The sequence below is a fragment of the Microtus pennsylvanicus genome, chromosome 5 (assembly GCF_037038515.1).
Source record: "Microtus pennsylvanicus isolate mMicPen1 chromosome 5, mMicPen1.hap1, whole genome shotgun sequence".
NCBI classification, from domain to species: domain Eukaryota; kingdom Metazoa; phylum Chordata; class Mammalia; order Rodentia; family Cricetidae; genus Microtus; species Microtus pennsylvanicus.
In genome coordinates this window covers 116,469,218-116,491,643 of record NC_134583.1, presented here as the reverse complement: position 1 = coordinate 116,491,643, position 22,426 = coordinate 116,469,218, and the positions used below count along the sequence as shown (strand labels likewise).

Sequence of the window (22,426 nt, the reverse complement as noted above, 5' to 3'; positions counted from 1 at the left end):
GTTGAATCCTTGTCCTGTCCACATTTTCACCAAGCTGAATATTCAGTGATAAGACCACAAACGAAAGAGCTCGTCAGAGATGCTGAGAGAGAACAGGTACTTTCACTATCAGCGACGGTTTCCGCTTTTCCCACAAGATGTCTTATCAGTTTTCACCCTTAGCAAAACCATAAAAAGAAAAAAGAAATCTTACGCAACAGTTCTCTAAATAAAATAGTACGCAACAGACTAGTCATCCTCAAAAGTGATGTTGTGTAAAGAGTCAAAGTACATCATCCAGCGAGATCAATACCCTATTAAGTTAGGTAGCATTCTGGATATCAAAGAGCAATGAACTGAATAACTTAAAGTATAAGTACACGACCCAGGGGATTAATCACACACTGTCATGGTGAAATTAGGACAATTCTTCCAATCATTAACGTTTTGCTTACAAAAATGTGCTTTTCTGTTTGCCTTTCTGCTAAATGATAACCGTTTTTCAAGTTGAATCTCCTGATAAAAAAAAAAAAAGAGTTAAAAAACAAGACAGGAGCTGTGCCATAAAGGTCATCTATGCTGCTCCGACGTGAAACAGCCAAAGGACAAACAAGGGAAAAAAATGTCTGGATTGTAGGAAGAGTCTGTAAATATCCATGGGCAGTCTGTAACAGCACCTTCTGAAAAGTTAATGCTAACCTGCGTCCTGAGAAGGCTGTGCCTCCTCCAACCAACATGCTCAGGTCTTAAGGGCATGTTTAGAATCAGAACCCGAGCGACTTGAAGGGAACCTGGGCTAGCTTCCAATGGGAAAACAGCACACTTTCAGCGAATTGTCCACTTTAAAACAAGATTTCACCTCTTAGCTTTTTCTAGTGTCAATCAATACAGAAGCTGCTGACCTTCTGCCTAGCAGTCACGATCCAGTTCCTCCCGCGAGTAAACATTACCCAGGGGTTATCTCCAGCAATGAAACACAGAGATTTCAGGATCATTTTAATTCCATTCAAATGCCTCATTCTCCAGAACGTGGATACAGACAGTCCCACTTTCAGAGCAGACCGACTATGGCCTTTGAAACTTCATGTAACCTGTTAGGCAGGTCTAGAACTAGGGGCCTCCCCCTCTGGATGGCTCCTTTGGGCTCTGACACCCATGCGAGGGGAGAATCAGGCAGTACAGAGCATGAACTGAGCTGGGACTGGGGGACCTGGAGCCGGTCACGTAGCTCAATTGGGACGTTCTCTCGAAGTTCTGAGACAAAGAACTAAAATTACAACGTAGACCTTTAAGCTCCCAGGCCTACCCTTGCCCTCTGCCAAAAGACCAGTCAGTGCTCAGTATTTTCTGGAAACCGGATTCACCCGCAATTCCATGACCTTCCTGGACTCTCAGGAGGCAGGGTGTGAGAACCCATCTTCTCCTGGATGTCTACGTATGGGGAGCGACAGATTTCCTCGGACAGATTCTGTAACAGGCTCTTTCCTATACAACTAAAAGACTCCACAGAGGCCAAGCTGGGCCTCTCCTCAGATCTCTGTGGGAGACCTGTCAGACCTGGGCTCTCTAGACAGGCTGCAGGTAATACCCAGGGCCGCACCACCTGCCAGCACTCTTCCTACCCACTCTTCCCAGCCACCAGATTCCTGATGCTTCCTGCTTCTGGCTGTTGTCCCCAACACTGGCCGGAGTTACCAAAGGGAAAGGTGGGGGGGGGGGGGGGATATGAGGCGGAGTGCTGGTCCCGTGGGTCTCACACCAGCTAGCACCTCAGAGCAGCGGCTATCACTCAGCTTCTCTCTAGGCCGCTGACTTTCACGTTCCCAGAGTTTCTAAATCTCCTGCTCCTCCAAACCCTTCCTTGCCCCGCACAAAGCACGGCAGCTCGGCTCCCGGCTCCCGACAGAGTGAGGGTGCTGCACTGTTGACTCATGCTGGTCAAGGCCAGTGGCCACACACACCAATCGATGGCACTGCTCATAGCAGCTCCAACCTGCCCTGCTCGGCCCCAACACACACATCTGCTCCAGCTAACACTCCTAAGAAAACTCAAATTCACACTCCAGGAGATGGGCACCCCACCGCCCATGGGGCCCCCTACCCCTAGCCCTGTGCCAAGCACATACACATACCCCAAAGCCATTCAAGTAATGTGTTTAGGCCTTTTCAAGAAAAGAATGAGAGATTCCAACAGGGTCACACAAGTTAACTCATCAAGTAAAAAAGTTCTTTAAAAAATCAAACATCATTTTGGCAGGATTTTTACACGGAATAATTCTATATACATGCTATACATTGTTTCTATAAAACACACTATCTACAATCTGCTTACATTTAATTGTCCTGCTAGTTGTAGTTCACATGGGATTACCTGCAGTCACAAAGGAGTCGAGTCGGTTTCCCTGACTGTCCGACTGTGCCATCCCTTAACAAAGGCACTGGGTGAGCAAAACAAGATTTTCAGAACCTTATCAACTATCTTGCCTATAAGAGCACACTCCTGGAGCCAGGTGCTCGGGAACGGCATTGGAGCTAAGGCAGCAATGTAAGGTGTTATGTAAAAGTCGAGTGTGTCCTTTTAAGCTGCTCCAAGAAGCCACAAATGTGGGCCCCCTTTCTAAATGACCCTCTGAAGTCTGAGGGTATGGCCACAGATTTAGGAAAAGTCATTCAAGCACAGCCTATTAAAACCTTTACAGTTATAATTTAAGTTTTAAATGAAAGTTCAAATTACTTCTCATAAATAGAAATTAATGGGGATGCATTAAGCCACTTCATCAAAGCAACTTAAAACTGGTATGTGTGTATATATATACATATGTATATATATATATATAGGATCTGTAAAGTCAAAATTAAGGTTTCAATGCATATTTGTTAATTATGCCAGTGTACTAAACAGTTTCAGAACACTACAAGAATGACATTCTTTTTCTCTCCCATAGTCTTCCAGTTTGTAGCAAAACATTATCCTCAAGTCCAGTGTCTGGACGATGCCGGTGACCATCATCCAGCATTAAAGTAGCCTTTGTCACCCTCAATGTCCACTTCCTGGTCCGAATCCTCTGAGATCTCGGAGTCCTCCCGCGAAGCAGGGGAAGGAGAACACTGAGAAGTATCCAGAGAGGCGCCTTTACTCTGCTCACTGGGCGAGTCCTGGCCCTGGCCACAGGAAGCGTCCAAATTGTCCAACTCATCCTTTTTATTGCTTTGAGGGTTCTCCTGAAAGAAGGGAATGAAAATGCAGACGTGAGATCAAAGACATAAAAATAAAATGGATTTCCCCCCAGCCTTTAGCTTGCTTACAAAGTTTAGGTTATCAACTGTTTTCATCTAAAATCTCTTTCCTAAGAAGACACACTTGTGATTCTTGTCCCCATTTGAAATTAGAGGGAGAAATCACATCAGAGGGAGATTATATGTAACTCAGGTCCATGATCTCAAGACTTTCAGCTTAGGAGAAAAAAACAAACTCCATTCAGTCCAGGCTAAACTGTCCCTGCTCTTTAAATATTGCCCTCACCGCATTTTCTAGCATTTTAGAGAACAAATGTTAATGGCTGGTTTGTTATACCAAGGCCCACCCCCCACTCCCAGAAAAGAAAAGAAAAAGAAAAACATATACTAAATTAAGAAGCTTCGAAATTATAGATTAAAATCCTTTTCTGTTGGTCTTCTGAAGTAATTTATGAGCACATATACACATAGCTATGTACCAAATCTCAAGGTCATGACAAACAAAAATCACAGGACCAAATAATATTGATGAAGCTATTGCAATCTGCTTAAAATCTAGGCAAAATTTCCTGGGGGAAAAGTTTCCCACATTTCATAGAAAGTACCATTTTAAAAGTCATTGGGAAACTAGCTCCAAGCCTTTGAATAAGAACCAAGTCCAGTCAGTGAGTGTTTAAGCTTATGGGTGTCTAATAAGGATACAAACACTAGAGAGAAATATTGTACTCCTCAGCGAGCAAGTCTGCAGAAGCCATACAAGGTCAGTGATGAGAGGGGAATCCTCAACTACTTCTGAATAATAAAGCTACCGGAAGCTTTTTGTTGTTTCAAAATGTCCTTTGGGATAGAATCTTTTTTCTTTTTAAATATAAAGTGTGATCAATACAATTTAAGATCTACACTGAATTTCCCCACTTGGCAAACCATTTTGTTTCAAGCCATCCTGTCTTATTTAAAGCCCAGGCGTATAGGAGTCATCAGCGGTTGTCGGAGAACTGGAAAAACCCCGTCTGGGACCTCAAAAACAAACCTTTAGCTCTAAGTCAGCAGGGTAGCTTTGGGGGACGCTCCCTTTACTTTTTTTTTAATTGCATATTTCTTAACAAGGGTTTATTGAAAGACTCCTTAGGAAGTTTAAGCTACTTTCCAAATAGGCCTGGCAATTTCTTTATGTGTTTTATATTCATTTTAAGAGCTGGCAAAGATAGATAATAATTTTTAAACTCTTTGATATTTAATTCTTCCGTTTCAAAAAAAGTGCAAATAAGACTTAAAGGTGTTTGTGTCTTTATATTTACCCTTGAATCCTGCCTGGTTTTATTATGGCTGTGTAAATAAAAGAAACAATTTTCTCCCAAAGATAACTACTTAAGTCATTTACTGTCAATTACTTTATCTTTCCTGCGTTAATGAGATAAACAACATATGGGGTTTATAAAACAATTAGCCAGGCGGTTTACTGGCCTGTGTGTGAAACCCTAGCTAATTGATATAGGAACTGCATTAGGTGCTTTTAGCGTTAGTGCCACCTGAGCAACTCATCCTGAATTTCAGCAGGACTATTTGCCTTTTTAATCAAGGTGAAGAGGTTAAATAGTCTCTTCAAATGACTTTTGCATACAACCCATAACAGGTCTCTGCATTTAGATAACATGATACAAACATTTATTTCCATAGAAACGGAGCCATGTCAATACCTGTTTCAGTCTTCTCCATTTAGCGCGTCGATTCTGAAACCAGGTTTTGACCTACAGAAAAGAAAGCAAGTTTACAGACAGTTCCAGATCCCGAGAGACCTGGGGAGGAGCGGAGAAGGGACTGGGGATATGGCGAGAATCAGTTCTACAGTTGGGTAGAAGCAGAACGTGCCCAGAGCGCACCGCACCGTGGTTTCTTCAGCCCTAGAAACCAGCTGGGGTTGTGGGACCCCGTGGGCTGACCTGTCTCTCACTGAGCTGCAACATCTTAGCCAGACGCTTCCTCTCAGGCGGGGAGAGGTATTTCTGAGTCTCGAACTTCTTCTCCAGTTCGATGGTCTGGTCGTTGGAGAACCTCACTTGACCGCCTTTCCTTTTGTGCAGGGGCCGTTGTAGGAAGGGGCTCCAGAGCAGGGGCTTGCCTGTGGGCCAGAAGAACGGCGGGTGAACCACGGCGCTAGAGTCCTCTGGGCAGTCCCCAGACCTACCTTGGTCCCAGGTGACACAAGGCGGGAGGCCAAAATGCAGACCTGTTCCCAACCCATACATTCTCAGGTGTACAGATGGACCCAATAGTCCTTACCACCGCACAAAGTCAGCTAAACTGCATTAGCACACCAACCAGCTCGGACACTCGAGAGACACCGCACTACCCGACCTTCACACCTGTGGCTTAAATGCAAACAAATCTTCTCAACCCCGAGAGAAGCCCTGCCGTGCTTAAAATGCTCTTCTTTAACCGACCAGCTCTTGTGTGTATTCAAGTTTTTGCAAAGGACCCAGTGTGAGCATTTAAGGGGGGAATGGGGTTGTTACACTTCCCAAGGCCTGGTTGCACAGAAGCGCTAGCAGGGCGCTCGTGTTAGGCCTCGAGTGGGGCCTCCAATCGTGGCTGGAGCACACCTCGGCCTCCTCTGATTTCACACTCGGCCTGCGGGGGCGGCCAGTTAAAGCCACCCCGTGGGCTATGGCAACATTTCCGTCAATGTGTTTCCTGTTGGTCTGTCTCAAAAAAAAAAAAAAAAAAAAAAAAAAAGGCAAAAAAAAAAGCTTCCTTCTGCTCAGGCCCAGCAGAAACCCAAGGAAACCAAGGCAATTTCTGTGAAAACGTTTGCCCCAGGGCCGTTCCTGCCCCACAGGGGATAGAGTGGGGCGCCGGTCACACACCCTGCAGGTTGAACTTTTAAAAATACAAATATGATAACTTTTAAAGTACAAAATTATATAAAACCCACACCCCGAATCCCGGTAGCGGTGAAATGAGGGGAGCGCAGGAGGCTACGTCAAAATAATGCTGGCATTAAAATACTAATTCATTAAAATGTTAATTTCTCCTAGGTTCCCAGTGAAAATGCCAGGGTGTTTACTTTAAACCCTGGTCCTTATTCGCTCTGGGGCATCGGACCGCGCAGGCGACGAGGGACTCAGGCCCCGAACTCCGTCACCGTTGCTTATGTATTTCTTAGGAACATTGCGGGGACCAGCCCCGAAAATCCCACGCAGTCAGCGTTGTCTCCACCGCCCTTCCTAACTGTTCGGGGTCTGCACCTTCCTACTCCAAAGTGGTAGCGGAGCGTCCGTATGTCCGTCCTTCTGTCTTCAGGCCTACACCTAAACATTCCGAAAGCTGGCATTGTTTTTTAGAGATTTTGCTTGCGTCAGGCTTCAGACTAGTGCAAAACAGCCTCCAAAGTGGGGGGGGGGGGGGAAGCCGAGAGGAAGCAACTGGTTATTTTAGCTGCCATAAAGTCACATCCCACACAGAGGAAATGAACAATATCAGAAAAACGGATCCTGCCTATCAGACGTCGAGTGTTTCCTGAATTTGTCTGTATTGAGGATGTCGATAAAATAATCAGCAGCGTGCACTACTCCGGGGGAAGGGTCTGCTTCATGCAGCCAGGAAAACACTTAACAGCTTCAGAAACCAGATTTACTCCTATCGAGAACTCAAGATTTCCTGTATGAACGGAAAGGGTCAGGCTCCTTCACTACACAAGCTTGTTGAACCAAGCCCAGCCCAGGAACCGCCCGGCCCGCCAGCTATCCCTGCGCTGCAGGGGCCAGGCTCGGGGCGCCCCGACGTCCTCTTCCCGGTGTCGCCCGCTAAGGGAGCCCCACCCGGGCCGACACGCGTGGCCAGGGCTGCCTTTCACTACTACCCCGGGCGTCCCAGGCCTCTCCCGACTTCGCTCGCCCCGATGTCTGCAAGGTGCAGGGAAAGCAATCAGAGTCGCCGAGCGTCCCAGCGCCGGCAGCGCGCCACCGGGGGCCCCGCGCCTCCCGTCCCCGCGCGCACCCGCGAGTCGCCGGCTCAGAGCTTTCGCCGCAACTTTCTCCTGCAGCTCCCGTCCGTCCCCGCTGCCACCCGCCCGCTGCCACCCCGCCTTCCTCACGGACGCCCGCGCTCGGCCCCGCAGACCCCGGTCGCCTTACCCAAGGGGTCGTGGCGGAGCAGGGCGTGCGTGTAGTCGTTCACCGTCCGCGGGAAGGGGTACAGAGGGCCTCCGAAGCCACCGGGACCGTAGGCGGCGGCCAGCGCGGCGGCGGGGTGGTGCGAGAAGGCGGGGTGGACCGGCGTGGGCTCGTACACCGGGGTCCGGTAGGAGGACACGAGGCTGGTGAAGGAGGAGTTGGGAGATGGCAGCGTGGGGGTGGGCGTGGGCGCGGCGGGCCCGCGGCCCAGGATGTCGTCGATGTAGAAGGGCGTCGGGTGAGCGGGCTGCAGCAGCGGCGTGGGCGCGTACAGCGGTACTCCCACGGCGGGCGCAGCCGCGGGCCCCGGGTGCGGGAACTGCATGGCTGCACCGCAGCCCCACGGACAGAGCTGCCGGCCCGCGCCACCGCGCTACATTTATTTGCGCTCCGCGCTCCCGGCGATAGGCTCCGGCAGCCTCGGGGTGGGGCCGCGCTCGGGTCCCTTCCTGCCGCCAGGCCCTGCGGCCAATGGCGCGGGCCGCGGACTCGCCTCCGCCCCTGGCCCGACCCGCCCCCGTCGGCCCAGCTCCCGCCCCCGAGACAAGCGGGCCGCGGAGCTCTGGGGACCCTGCTCCAGGGTGTCCCTCTGTCCCCCCGGAGTGCCAGGCACCGAGAGTCCGACTGCGACCGTCGAAGAGGTGAGCACAAGGCATGTGCCAAGAACGCGGATCCCAGCGGGAAGGCGCCACTGCGGAAACTCAGGCAGCGTCTGGCCCCCGGAGGAGCGATGGGACTCGGCTGGCCAGGAGGTCGCCGGCAGGAGGGCATCTCTGGCACGCCAGAGCAACCTCCCCGGAGGCTGCGCTCCTTGGGGTAACGGTGGCACTGTGTAGTGCGGGCCCCTCTGCTATTCAAAGCTCTAACGAGAAGACCCTAGCCTTTGGCTGCGTCCCAGATGGGTACTGACGGCAAGGCTGCAGGTGCTCCAGATTCTCCACCTGGGAACCGCTCGTTGCTGGCAGAATCTGCTCCCGATGGGAATCAAGGCAAGACCTGGATCTTACGGGGCGCCCGGCAGAGGCTGTGCAGTGTTCTTCGATCCTATGGGGAGCGGGAGGAGACCTCTGTCCCCGGGCCCTGAATGACACAGCTGTGCGCAGCCGGGCTCTGAGGTTTTACACGTGTTTTCTATTGAAAGTCGTAGCGCGCTGCTCAGTGTGGCCTCGGCCCTATGCGGCTTCACTCGCCTCTGGGGCAAAGGGGCATTTTCTTGATTGACGTCCTCCTGCGGTGACCACACCTTAAGTTGGGCAGTTTCTGCTAAGGTTTTTTATTAATAGACTTTTTTCTATTGAGATTTTAAATTTTACCCTTTGGAATTCCATCTTCAGCTGCTACGGGACTGATCCAAAAGAGGGGGGGAAACTGGGTAGCTGGAGGACCTGGGTTCGAGTTTCACATCACACATTTTTTTCTTGAACTACTACTGTGTGTCATTAGCAAAGGAGAGAGGTAGTCTGTATCCTCATGGAAGCAGGGAACAAAATGAATATATAAATATAGTAACATATATACTAGGGAGAAATCGTGCCTAATGGTCTGAAACCTTAGGGGACAACCCCTAATTTTGGGGAAAGGAGAGAGTCGCTTTGAGAAAGGAAAGGGAAAGTCTTCCCTAAGGAAATGATGTTTGGAAGATAAGTAGGTGTCAACAAGCCTAGGGTGTTAGAACAGCGCTTGTGAGCGGGTACCTAATGCAGCCTGGGTCAGTTTATTGCCATGGGCTTTTCTCATCTGAAACGTTTGAGACTTGCCATAAAGTTTCCTAACTGCTTGGGGATGGAGTCACCAACACCTTTCAAAATAATTGACAGACAAAAGCTACAAGCACAGACAAACCACTGAGTATGAAGCGCTGTTATTTGAGTTAAAACCTTGAGAGCTAGGAAGACTATATCTCCATGTGTTCACTCTGTTACATGAACGGAAAGTAACAGAGTTAACGCTGACTCCCCATCAAGAGAGGGATGGGGCTGGAAGAGAATAATTATGAAGACCTGGAGAACTGAACCATGTGTGCTTCTGGTGAGCTTCAAAACATCTTGTGCCAGACACCGTGGGAAGAAAACAGACAACTCAAAGGGGCTTCCCTTGGGCAACTTGGGGCGACTTAAGGTGCTAGCTGGGACCCTGAGTTTTGATTCACAGTTATCATCTGCCCGCCATACGCCTGCCGTGGCACACGTTATATACAACAATAATGAGATTCAGAAAGTATATAATAAATCATGACAATATCTAAGTCCATTGAATTCAAGTAAAAGAAAGAAATGGCGGATGGGAAAACTGGAGGAATGCCAGAGCAAATATAGAATATTTGAGGCTGGTGAGATGGCTCAGCCTATGAAAAATTGCCTCCCTATGCTGCAAACCTGAAGACCTGACCTCAATCTCCAGACCCCACATTAAAAAAAAAAAAACAAACCAGGTGGTGGCACACGCCTTTAATCCCAGCACTCTAGGGGCAGAGGCAGGTGGATCTCTGTGAGTTCAAGGCCAGCCTGGTCTACAAGAGCTAGTTCTAGGACAGCTAGAGCTGTTGCAGAGAGAAACTCTGTCTGTAAATGAAACAAAACAAACAGAAAAGATGGAAAGAGAGACCTCCATTGGAGCACCATGGCATGAATGCCCACAAACACATCATACACAGTAACAATGAGATAAATTTTAATGTAGAAAGCTTTATTGATTTGGGAAATAATTCATTCAAGAAAGACACACAACTATTGAGTGAAACGTTGAAGATGAGGATTCTGATATTCTGATAAGGTCTTAGAGGATTTTTTGGACTTGGGGTAAAAGGAGAAATAAAATACATATGTAGACGGCAGTATTTCAGTGGTTCCATGGTAGGTGTGATTTTCGCATAGTGAGTTAAATATTGGAAAACCCATACTAAGAGATGCAAACTGAAGTATTTAAGGATATGGTCATGATGCACCTTCCAGTAGTTCATTATACACATACATACATACATACATACATATTTATAGTTGTGTACATATGTCTTACATAAAAAGGTAAATCAGCCGGGCGATGGTGGCGCACGCCTTTAATCCCAGCACTCAAGAGGCAGAGGCAGGCGGATCTCTGTGAGTTCGAGACCAGCCTGGTCTGCAGAGCTAGTTCCAGGACAGGCTCCAAAGCCACAGAGAAACCCTGTCTCGAAAAAAACCAAAAAAAAAAAAGGTAAACCAAATAAAAATACTAATTGGCGAGTTTAGGTGAAGAACACATGGGGTTTTGTTGTGCTTTAGTTTTAACTTCACTGTAGCTTTGAGTATAATAAACTGGGAAAGAATAAGTATAGTTTTATATACTAAAAAACCTGTGCCACAGACAGCTGGGTGGGTGAAGACACTCGCCTCCAAGCCTGATGACCCAAGTTTGATTACTGGGACATGGTGGGACCAGAGGGCTGACAGATAAGAGGACAGTTGAACTTCATCTCACTGCCGACACTTCCCGGTGTCCTGGGGTTGCAGGCACACCCTACTCCCAGTTTGTGCAGTACTAAGAATCAAACCCAGGGCTTCCTGCGCATTAGGGGGAAAACTCTACCAACTGAGTCACAACTCCAGCCTCCCCTCTTGTATTTTGAGGCAGGGTCTTGCTAAATTGTCTAGGATGAATGTGAACTTGAGAGCCTCCTGCCTCCGTGTCTGAAATAATTAGGATTACAAGCCTGAGCCACCACACCTGGTACCACTCAATTTTCAAGAATTTTTTTTCTAATTTTGGTTTGGTTTTTAGTTATTCATTAGGCCTATATACAATTTCATTAGTGTCTTGTCTTTGGGAACCTTTGGGGGCAGGTTCTTACAGACTCTTGTCTCCCTAGGTGATCCCACCACCTACGACTCTTGTTACCTGGCCTCGTGGAGAATTCAGTGTGTTCTAGATTCTGGGGATTAAGTAAAGACCAGTATTATTTGAAGTTCAAATGTGTCTTCAGAAATTGTATTTGAATACCCAAGAACTAGCAGGGAACTATTCTTGCTCGTGGAATATTTCCCAATGGTTTGTTCATTCTCCTCCTCAGGAATACATTGGTTTAGGGTGCGAGTTTAGTCTGTTGCAGCTACCAGCCAAGAAGACCCAAATCTGTAAACCTCTGGAAGTAAAGCTTAAGATGCTGGGGAAATAGCCGCTTGTTAAATAATTGCCAGTAAAAGGTGCATCCGTCCTTGCTTTGCTGCAGCCCCTGGAAAGTGGGTGGAGACCTTAGAGGCACTGATTCTGACATTCCAACTCAGCTACATAATCCTCACCAGCAAACTGAAGCACTTAATTCTGCTGAACTATATAACACTGCTTTTCAGTCCCCGGTAGATCCTGTCCACTTTGCTGTAGTTAAAAAGATTACAACCACATTTGTGAAGGCCACATTTCTTGAACTGCATAATTTTAATATCACTTGTGTAGGGTTTATAGTTTGTTTTATTGTTTTAAAAGTCATTTGGGGCTCTAAAAGAACTCAGTTTTTCCAAAGTTGTCCTTATGATTTTTTTTCACACAGTCAGAACTAATAAAACAAAACTGCTGTAGCCGTTTAATTCAAAATCTCTTGGAGTTTCAATATTTTCTCTCTGCTGGATACTAAAACCAATAAGGCTACATGAGATTTTAATTATATGCCGAATTAAACGGGACTTGCCAAAAATTTGGTGCCATTTATTTTCGTCATTGTTATTGTGCAAGAGAACAAATTTTGCAGAAAGAAAAAGTAGTTCTGGCCTCTCATTTATCAAATGAGAGCTTAGGTAAACTTCTGCAACTTGTTTTCAATAATTAAGTATACATAGAGTTAAAATTTCGAATTAGTTGTGCTTGAGCAAATCAGTGAATTTTGCTATCATGACTTGGTTCTGTCTGCATTTGCACTGAAAATTATGATGTTCGGTTGTTGCGATGAATAATTTATTCAACTATGTATCAAATTATTTTATCTTATTTAATATTTGACAAAAACTAAGAGTTTTAGGAGTTTTTAAAACTAATACATCAAATAAAGATACCTAGTCCATATCACAAATGTACTGAAATAACAGAGGCGACAGGCACTGTGGCATCTTCACCCATGTTCCCTTTCCACATCTCCTACCACATGCACTGCACAGCACTCTTCTCTGGGTGAATTTTACTGCCCACAGACTATATAATTTATGGTATTTATTTGTACAGTTTAAAAAGGTGATGCACCGAATAATCAGAGCACCAAGCTTTTTAAATGGGTACAAGATCTGAGGTTGCAGTTCCCCAGAAAATTCGATACAGGTAGTCAGTAAGCATGTGAAGAGATAGATGTTCAACATCATTAGTCACCAGGGAAATGCAAATCAAAACCACAATGAGACGCCACTTTTCACAGGGTAGCTATGAGGAGGTTTCAAAAACAAAAGTGTTTATGGGGATGTAGTGCCTGGAATCCTCACATTTTGGTGGGCAGCACCATAAATGAAATAGGAAAACATGCTCATTCTTCTCGGGATGATTAAACACACCGTAACTATTACCATAATACCAGAACCCTGGTTTCAGTGGGTTACTGCATAGTTCCACCTTTTAGGTTCAGACTCAAGAAATGATAATATATTTTAACAGAAAAACTTGTTCACAATGTTCACTGCAGAATTATTCATAATTGCTAAACAATGGAAACACAATAGCCAAGGCAAACAATCCAAATGTCCATTGAAGGGATAAATAAAAATGTAGTATATCTGTACAATATAATATCATATAACCAGGTGTAGTGGTACATGCCTTTAATCACAGAAGGAGATTAAACTCAGGAGGCAGAGGTGGGTGGAGCTCTGAGTTCCAGGCAAGCCTGGTCTACAGAGGGAGTTTCAGATATAGTGTGTGTATCTGAAAATACATATGTGTGTGTGTGTGTGTGCATGTATTGCCTCTCAATCGAACCCAGATCTCACCAATATGACTAGTCTTGCTAGCTCATTTGCTATGAGGATCCCTTGTCTCTCCTGGAATTATAAGTAGGCTGTCATGCCCACCTAGCATTTATGCAGGCTCTGGGAATCCGAATTTAGGTGCTTGCTTGGCAAGTGCTTTAATCACTGAGCTGTCTTCCCAGCCCAAGGGGGAAAATAAGGGATGAACTGTATGATAGGTAAAATATTTCATTGAAGTAGCAGCTCACATTTGTAGTTCCTGTAATGAGGAAATGATGTCATCTGGAAGCCTTATGTGTGTAACCTCGGGTTTCAGCAAGTGTTACAACATCAGAAGTGATTATCTTGACCGATAATCTAAGTCTGAGGGTGTACAGCCAGACTCCTAGGCGACAGCTCTGGGGAAGGTAGCAGAAAAGATGAGCCAGTACTCTGGTTGGCTGAATCATGGGCTCTTCTAGTCGGCACACCAACCTGCCCTACTGGACCCATGGTCTCTTCATTTTCATTTTGTTTTTTTTGTTTGTTTGTTTGATTTCTTGTTTGTTTGTTTTCCAGAGAAAGATGGACTTCATTGCCAAAGAACAAAATATCTAAAGAAAACAAAATAGTCTAGATTCTGGTCTTGATTTTTAAGATTTCATGAAATCATTTGAGAGACTGTAGGGACTGAATTCCCCCATCCTTGACTCTAAGAATTCTGTTCTAAGAGAAGACAGCCAATGTCAAGAGGCCAAGTCATCAATCTTGCTGGTGTGTGTGTAAGAGAGGAGAGAGACAGAGAGAGAAAGACAGAGACCAATGTGTGTATGTGTAAGAGATAGAGTTGTATGTGTGTGTGTGTGAGAGAGAGAGAGAGACTGAGAAGTAGATCAGCTCAAGGAGGTGGAAGAAAACCACTGTGGAGCTCTGAAGGATGGGGATCTGGGAGAGCTGGGGTGGCCATCTGAAAGCTGGAGCTTCAGGGTACCCCTGCAGTGAGCACTGTTCACCCCCCGAGTCCCGCGGGACTGAATTGCAGTCGAGCAATGTCTGACTTTCAGAGGTCACGTTTCTCCCGGCTGTGAAATGACCTAGAAATATGAACTTATTTTAAACTGGCTTATTAACAGATTCTGGAATGATTGGGAGGTGGGGAAATGTTCCTCACACTTAGGCTGGATCTAAAAGGGACATTACTAGCTGAGATTACAGGTCTCACAAGAAACTCAAAATGTTTAGAAGATGGAAACTGGACAATGGTAGGGACACATGAGAAAGCAAAATAGGAAGTGGCTTTATGAAGCCCCCATTTTTTAAAAAAATATTTATTTATTTATTTATTATGTATACAATATTCTGTCTGTGTGTATGTCTGCAGGCCAGAAGAGGGCACCAGACCTCATTACAGATGGTTGTGAGCCACCATGTGGTTGCTGGGAATTGAACTCAGGACCTTTGGAAGAGCAGGCAATGCTCTTAACCTCTGAGCCATCTCTCCAGCCCGAAGCCCCCATTTTGTACTTCTGAATTTTGAATTCAGGTCCTAAACAGTTTGCACACGGTAGGGGATTAATAGATATTTTTGAACCCTTAGTGGATTGGGGCTCCAAGAAGGTCATCAGGCTTTTGAAGCAAAGTGCCTTTACCTGCTGCTCCGTCTTGCTGGCCCTAATTGTGAGTTTTGACGTTTGTTTTGTGATGTGGTGGTTCAAACCCAGGGACAGCCCACATTCCTACACTCTACCACTGAGTGACACCCTTTGATTAGCTCTTAGCAGCTTTAGGCTCCTGTTGCCTTAAATGTAGCCATGGGCTTGGAGCGATGCCTTTTTCATGATATGATGTAGCTGTGAAGGTTCAGTGCAAATTTTCTGGCATATGGTAAGTATTCAGTAAGTGACAGTTGTCATGAAGATTAGACAGAGTCTGCTACTGCCAGTGACAACGACAGCTGTGATGGACTAGTTATCCCCAGGCTCTTCCCGTCTTCAGGGCCAGCAGAGGCTTTGGACTCTCGGGAACTGAGTTATAGTTGTGAGTCACCATGTGGGTTCTGGGAACTGAATCCAGGGCCTCAGCAAGAGCAACAGGTGTTCTTAACCACTGAGCCATGTGTCCAGCCCTTTTGGTTGTTTGGTTTTTTGAGGCAGGGTTTCTCAGTAGCTCTGGAGCCTTCCTGGAACTAGCTCTTGTAGACCAGGCTGGCCTCAAACTCACAGAGATCCACCTGTCTCTGCCTCCCGAGTTCTGGGATTAGAGGCATTTGTTTATTTTTGAAGGAGAATCTCACTATGTAGCTCTGTCTAGCTTGGCTCTAAACTCAAAGAGATCCATCTGTCTCTGTCCCCCAAACTGTGATTAAAGACGTGCACCACCATGCTCAATACATTACCTAATATGTATTTTTAGGATTTATTTTTATTTTGTGTGTATAGGTGTTTTGCAAGTATGTATGTCTGTGTACCATGTGTGTATTGCCCATGGAGGCAAAAATGGGGCACCATATTCCCTGAAACTGGAGTAATACAGGGTGTTAGCCACCATGTAGGTGCTGGGAGTCAAACCTGGGACCTCTGGAGAGCAGCCAGTGCTCTTAACTGCTGAGCCTGATCTCATGTGTGTGTGTGTATGTATGTAGCTGAGGCCCAAACCCAAAACCTCTATCACTGAGCTAAGTCCCTAACTCCTTATTTTTTTAAGGTTGAATTTTTTGTGCAAAGAATATGAGATAGCCTCATTATTTGTCTTTATAGAAAACTCAGAAAAAGGTTGTTACATTTATCAGCTCATACAGCACTAATGTTGACTTTTAAAAAAGTCAAAGTGATTCTTAAAAACAACACTTAAGGGTACTGAAGTGATAGCTTAGCCGTTAGGAGCACTCACTGCTCTCGCAAAAGATCTGGGTTTGAGCCACATGGTGGCTCAAAATACCTGTATCCCCAGTTTCAAGAGACCCAAAATGCCTTCTGAGGACACTACACATACATGGTTCACATGGACCACTGGAACCCCAGGTGACGTTTTTGACTACTTTTGTGGCTCCTTTTTGTAGTTTTTTTTACTTATAGTCTCAACTTGTGGATAATTCCTTGTATTGCTTGGTTCTTTGAGAATATCTGAGATTTGATTTTACATTTTTTTTTCTAGTACTAAACTCCTAGACTGTCCTGAGTTTTGGATATAGGATGACTATGGGTAACAAGGCAGTGCACTGGGAGACACACATGTTGACACCCACCTGTAACCCTAGAGACACTGCAGCTCAACTTTGGCTACATGGCAAGTTCAAAGCCAGCCTGGGTTGATGAGACTGTTCAGTGGGCAAAGGCACCTACCCACCAGTGCAAACCTGAGGACCCACTCACTTCTAGGAACCCATGTAAAGGTGGAGGGAGGGAACCAACTACACAAAGGGGTCCCCTGACTTCCATACACATACTGTCACCATGCACCCCCTCCATACACACACAATGAATTTATTTTTTTTAAAAACAGAAAGGGGAGCCGGGTGGTGGCGGCGCACGCCTTTAATCCCAGGACTCGGGAGGCAGAGGCAGGCGGATCTCTGTGAGTTTGAGACCAGCCTGGTCTACTAAAGCTAGTTCCAGGACAGGCTCCAAAACCACAGAGAAACCCTGTCTCGGGAAAAAAAAAAAAGACAGAAGGGGGGGCTGGAGAGATGGCTCAGAGGTTAAGAGCATTGCTTCCTCTTCCAAAGGTCCTGAGTTCAATTTCCAGCAACCACATGGTGGCTCACAACCATCTAAAATGGGGTCTGGTGCCCTCTTCTGGCCTGTAGGCATATACACAGACAGAATATTGTATACATAATAAATAAATTTTTTTTAAAAAAAAAACCGCAAGGGGAAAATTACTACACTGTAACTCTCGAGCTAGAAATGAGAAAGTTTCTACCACAAGTGAGAAATGTACTTCTCTGTGAATGGGTGACGCTTATTTCTTCCCATGTGCCAGGATGGTTTTTGTTTTTAAGCTGGATATTTTGAATATTATAATGTACTGGCCCCAAATCTGATTTTCCACTCAGACTCTGTATGTTTCTTACTATGGCTGTAGGGACTTATTGACTTTTCTGAACTGTCAACAGAAGTTTCCTTGAGGGGGCTGGAGACTGGCTTAGCCGTAAAGAACACTTGCTGCTTACACAAGGACCTCAGCACCCATGTTGGGCAGTTCCAGGGGATCTAGCACCTTCTTCTGGCTTCCAAGAGCACCTGCATGCATATGCACACGAAAGAAATATAAATCCTTAGTGAAAACGAAGTTTCCTTGAAGACCAGACACCTGCAAGAATAAGATCAGGAAATCATTTTGACAGAGCTGTGTTACTTTCAGCGTTTCCCTGGACTACTTAAAATGTACCTTTGCTGTCATTCCCTCCTTGCATGGAGCCTACAGATCAGGCAGAAGTAAACGCTCTCTTCTGGAGCTGTGTGTGCCCCTCACTGTGGCAGTGCACAGAACTTTCTGAATTTCCCAGGACTTGCAATTGTTTTTGCTTTTTTAGAGACCTCCTTTGAACTGCCTAATTTCCTAGTGAGATCCTCGCCTCTGCTTCCCCTCAGGCTACATGCACATCTTTATCTAAACAGCTAACTGTTCACCCCAGATGGTAGTGGGTTGCTCACCTGTGTTGTACCTGTGAGAGCTGTTCCCCACTTTTGAGTTAATGAGTGTGTCTGTCCTTCAGGTTGTCCCAAGCAGGCTTTGAGAATGAAGCCTGACCATTCTTAGGAACTAGGAACCACCAGGACCCCATCTTCTTGTATGTATGTGTGTTGTGTGGGTGTATGTACCTGAACTTTATCCACTGGCGAGGCTGACTGGTCAGTGAGTCCTAGGAACCCACCTGTCTCTACCTGCTCCCACTTTACCCATCTCTGGGGCTACCCTGCCTGTTGCTAGGCGCTGTTTGGCTTTGGGGTAGAGGTGCTAAAGATCCAAACTCAAATCTTCATGCTCAAATCTTGAGCAGCCACCTTACCAGAGGAGCCATTTCCCTAGGTCCTGGGGCTGCAACTTCACAACTGTTGTAGACTCCTCAAGATGGAACGGGAAAAGGCCAGGTAAATTACTGCTTCAGTTTGCCCTGATTCAGCGCATGTGTGGTGGCTATAAATCGTTGACCGTTTCCAGAGTTTGGACAAAGTGCTAAATCTTCCACTTGATTTTCTCAAGCCCTTGAAGTTATCTACTAATACATTCTTGTTTGCTTGCTTTTGACAGGGTATTTACTATGTAGCCCAGGTAACTTTAAATTTATGATCCTTTTGTCTCAGCCTCCTGGGTTTCAGAATTAAGAACCACTGTCACTATGCCATGCAACTCTCCCATTTTAGATGATATTGCTCTTGGTTATTTGAGTGCCTGACACTTCATATGGAGGTTTGTAGAGCTAATTTATGGCTCCGGTATTAATTTTGATATTTATTTGTCTGGCAGTTAGTTGTACTGCCATGCCCAGAGAGCTTTACAATGATTAAGAAACAACGACATAAGCTGTGCTTCAGTTGTGTAGGGTGAGCTGCTTCCTTACTGATCATGCAGAAGGTGTATGTCCTTGGAGTACACTGAGGAAAGCCTGCTTTTTTCCTCGATGGTACCTATATAGAAGCTTGCCTTAGGAGTTTTAATGCCGCCTGGCTACATCTATAAATATCACTGCCAAATAAGAACTTATGGGCCAGCAAGTAAAGGAAACAAATTCTAGGGCTAGAGAGATGGCTCAGAGGTCAAGAATTCTGGCTGTGCACACGGTGGCTCACAATTGTCCTAACTCCGGTTCCAGGGGATCTTATGGCCTCTTTGGCCTCCAAGCACACCAAGCATGAAAGTGGAGCAGATATACAGGCAGGCAGAACATCCATACACAAAAAGAATTTAAAAAATAATTTAATATAAAAAACCCAAATTTACCAATTATAGATTTAGCAAGAACATATTAGCAATATCCACAGATTAGATTGACATTTGTTTGCAGAGAAATTTATCCATTATTTTTTTAAAATAACATTTCTATCTCTATAATGGGCAAAAGAGATGGCACAAGGAAGTTTAATTTCTTTGTCTTTTTTTTTTCTTTTTTGTTCTTCAAGACTGGGTTTCTCTGTGTAGCTTTGGAGTGTATCCTGGAACTCACTCTGTTCTGTAGACCAGGCTGGCCTCAAACTCAGAGATCTGCCTGCCTCTGCCTCCTGAGTGCTGGGATTAAAGGTGTGTGCCACCACTGCCAGGCAGGAAATTTAATTTCTTTAAGTAGCATATTTTCTAATTTCCTACTATGGTTTAGTTCTTAGTTACAAAGTCAAATCTCTAAAGCCAGGCCCTTGGAAAAATTATAAAAGATTGTCCTGGGTTCTAGGATAGTAGCTTGGGCTGCATAGTGAATATATGCCAGGCTGAGCTACAGTGAGACTGTCTCAAGTATAAGAAGTTACATCACTTTAAAATGTCCACAACACTGAACTCAATGTGAGCACATTTACTCTCGGCATCCGCTCATTCATTCCTTCAAGGTAAATGCTCTGTTTCTTCATCCGGAAAGGCCAACCTCCAGAAACAGTAGTCAGAAGGTTAAGATTCCAACTGAGTGAATGTATATACACATTTTATTATATACAAAGAATAAAGTTTTAAAAGATAAACAAAATAGAAGTTGTAGTCATAATTGGAAGTCTAAAAAAAGTTTTGTCATTTCTAAGACACAGGCCTTAGAATGGGATCTCTGATGGATGGAGCTCTCCACAGGACTCCCGTGACAGCAGCTGACTCTCCAGGCTGCTGGTGAAGCTGTGTGCGAGAGCTGCTGAAGGAATGAGATGCTTGCATATCAAAGGAGGAACAAATGAAAGTGCTGAAAGAAGGGTACTTCCAGGGTCAGGTTTATTATCGGCAATGATTGTAGAGGTAATCACTAACACATAAGATTTCTAGGGAAGCCCTGGGCTTCTCATAACAAACCTTTCTGCGGGTCACAAATGGTTTAGTGATAGGAACAGGGAGAAGGGAGAGAGAAGACAACAAAAAAGGCAGGTTAGAGGTAAGGAAATACAGACTGAATGCAGCCCTAGCAGGACAGGAAGGGATATGGCATTCATCTATTAAAGCCCAGGCCTGGAACAACAATTTCCATATATTTGGTATTTAATAATATACAAGAAAAAAAAAGGAAAAAGAGCTACTTTATATAATGAGCTAGAAACACATATTCAATGTAAATCCCAAATGAAACCCAATTTACTACATACTTGAACTACAAGGGTGATAAAAAAAGGACTTTCAAGTCACCTACATTTACTGTGATGTCTTGACATAGTCTATCCCACTGTAATCTGTACACAAGTTCAAACTGTGGGGTTTCGGCTTTCATTTCTTTACAAAGAAAACCTTAACCCTCAGAGATTTATTGAGGGTCGAAGTGGCAGTCTGCTTTTTGATACAGAATGCTCTGAGGTCTCTTCCACTTTAGACTTCTCCACTGGGTTAATGCCTCTGTTTTCTTTGTCCTTTCCATGTGGCTTTTTATGCTGTGGGTTTAAGAGGAAAAGCAAAGTCATAATAATGTAACATTTTGCTAGATGTTGTAACATTTTTATTTCCAAGTTTTATATATTACAGGCAAAAGTTTAAATAAGAAAACCACAAAAGGCAAAGGATCTGCACAAAAATTTTTTTGGCGGGGTTCTTTGTTTTTTCGAGACAAGGTTTCTCTGTAGTCTTGGAGCCTGTCCTGGAACTAGCTCATGTAGACCAGGCTCACAGAGATCAGTCTGTCTCTGCCTCCTGAGAGCTGGGATTAAACACGTGCACCACCATTGCCTGGCCAGCACAAATTTGAGCCCCCCCCCAAAAAAAACCAAGTACAGCCTTTTTTATTTTACTAGTAATGGAAGTAGAAAGAAGTAGTTTGTTTTTCTAAGACAAAGTTTCTCTGTGTAGCCCTAACTATCCTAAAACTCACTCTGTAGACCAGGCTGGCCTGCCTCTGCTTCCCGAATGCTGGGATAAAGGCCTACCACCACTGGCAAGGAATATTTCTTTTTGGTATCATTTTCTAAAATGTAATTGTAAACTTTCCTTTGCGACATTGCTTCTCAACAGCAAGTGATTCTGCCCCCTAGCGGACATAGGCCAATGTACTGAGACATTTTAGGACAGTACAAACAAGTGCTCCTAGCTCTGGTGAGGACTGGCCCTGGATGAAAGTGTTCAAACTCCAGGACCACCGGCCACAACATGGAATTTCCCAGATTAGACTGTCAACAGTGCTGCTTAGAGAGAGGAAGATTTGTCACCATGAAGAAAAGACCATTCTACTCTAAGCGGAAAAGCTGGCACGAGCAACTATGAAACACTTCCATCAGTCCATTTATCTTCCACTGCAAATGTGTCTCACACTAGGTGGTGGTGGCACATGCCTTTAATCCCAGAATTTAAGAGGCAAAGGGAGGCTGATCTCTGAGTTTGAGGACAGTCTCATCTACAAAAAGTTCCAGAACAGCCAGGGCTACACAGAGGAAACCTTGGAGAGGGGGAGGGAGGGAAGGACAAAGGGAAGGAGAGGAAGAGAGGGAGGGAAAGACGGAGAGATTGATTCATACTATGCGTTTGGGGACTCTATACCTCTAGAAGCTCCCTACTTCAGAAAAAAAAATTAAAATGCTGCATACTCAATTATAAATGCTGAGACAAATCACAAACCAACTTTTTATAACGTTTTATACTCTAGAGATGTAACTCAATTACTTGACATGTATTAAGGCCCCGAATTCTAACCATAGCACCAAAAGAAATAAAAAGCCACAAACAATAATAAAGAATTGGGCTGTCAGTACCGATCAGTGGTATGACCGACTAGCAAAACCAGGCCAAAAACAAAGATTAAAAGAATAGTGGGGAGAAACTGCCTTGAGATACATAAAGGATTTAAGGAAATGCAGCTGGGTGGTAATGGTGCACACCTTTAGCACTCAGGAAGCAGAGGCAGGTGGATCTCTGAAATGGAGGCCAACCTGGTCTACAGAGCAAGTTCAAGATCAGCCAGACTATGCAGAAAAACCCTACCTCAAAAGAACAAATAAATAAATAAATAAATGCAATATAAATGCATTTATA

At 45.1% G+C, this 22,426-nt stretch overlaps 2 protein-coding genes across 2 annotated transcripts in view; both read right to left on the bottom strand.

Moving 5' to 3' along the window:
* Nucleotides 1–232: 232 nt before the first annotated feature.
* On the bottom strand, nucleotides 233–7,786 carry Hhex (hematopoietically expressed homeobox). The gene is made up of 4 exons (XM_075973918.1): nucleotides 7,350–7,786; nucleotides 5,157–5,335; nucleotides 4,914–4,964; nucleotides 233–3,201 (listed from the first exon to the last, which is right to left on the bottom strand). The coding sequence occupies exons 1-4, from the start codon at nucleotides 7,711–7,713 to the stop codon at nucleotides 2,986–2,988; spliced, it is 810 nt and encodes a 269-aa protein (XP_075830033.1). The 5' UTR covers nucleotides 7,714–7,786; the 3' UTR covers nucleotides 233–2,985.
* Nucleotides 7,787–20,175: 12,389 nt separating this feature from the next.
* Kif11 (kinesin family member 11) overlaps nucleotides 20,176–22,426 on the bottom strand; it is a 46,268-nt gene continuing 44,017 nt past the window's right edge. The window contains exon 22 of the mRNA XM_075973917.1: nucleotides 20,176–20,838. Coding sequence (XP_075830032.1) covers nucleotides 20,707–20,838 — 132 coding nt within the window. The 3' untranslated portion in view covers nucleotides 20,176–20,706. The remainder of the gene's footprint in view (nucleotides 20,839–22,426) is intronic.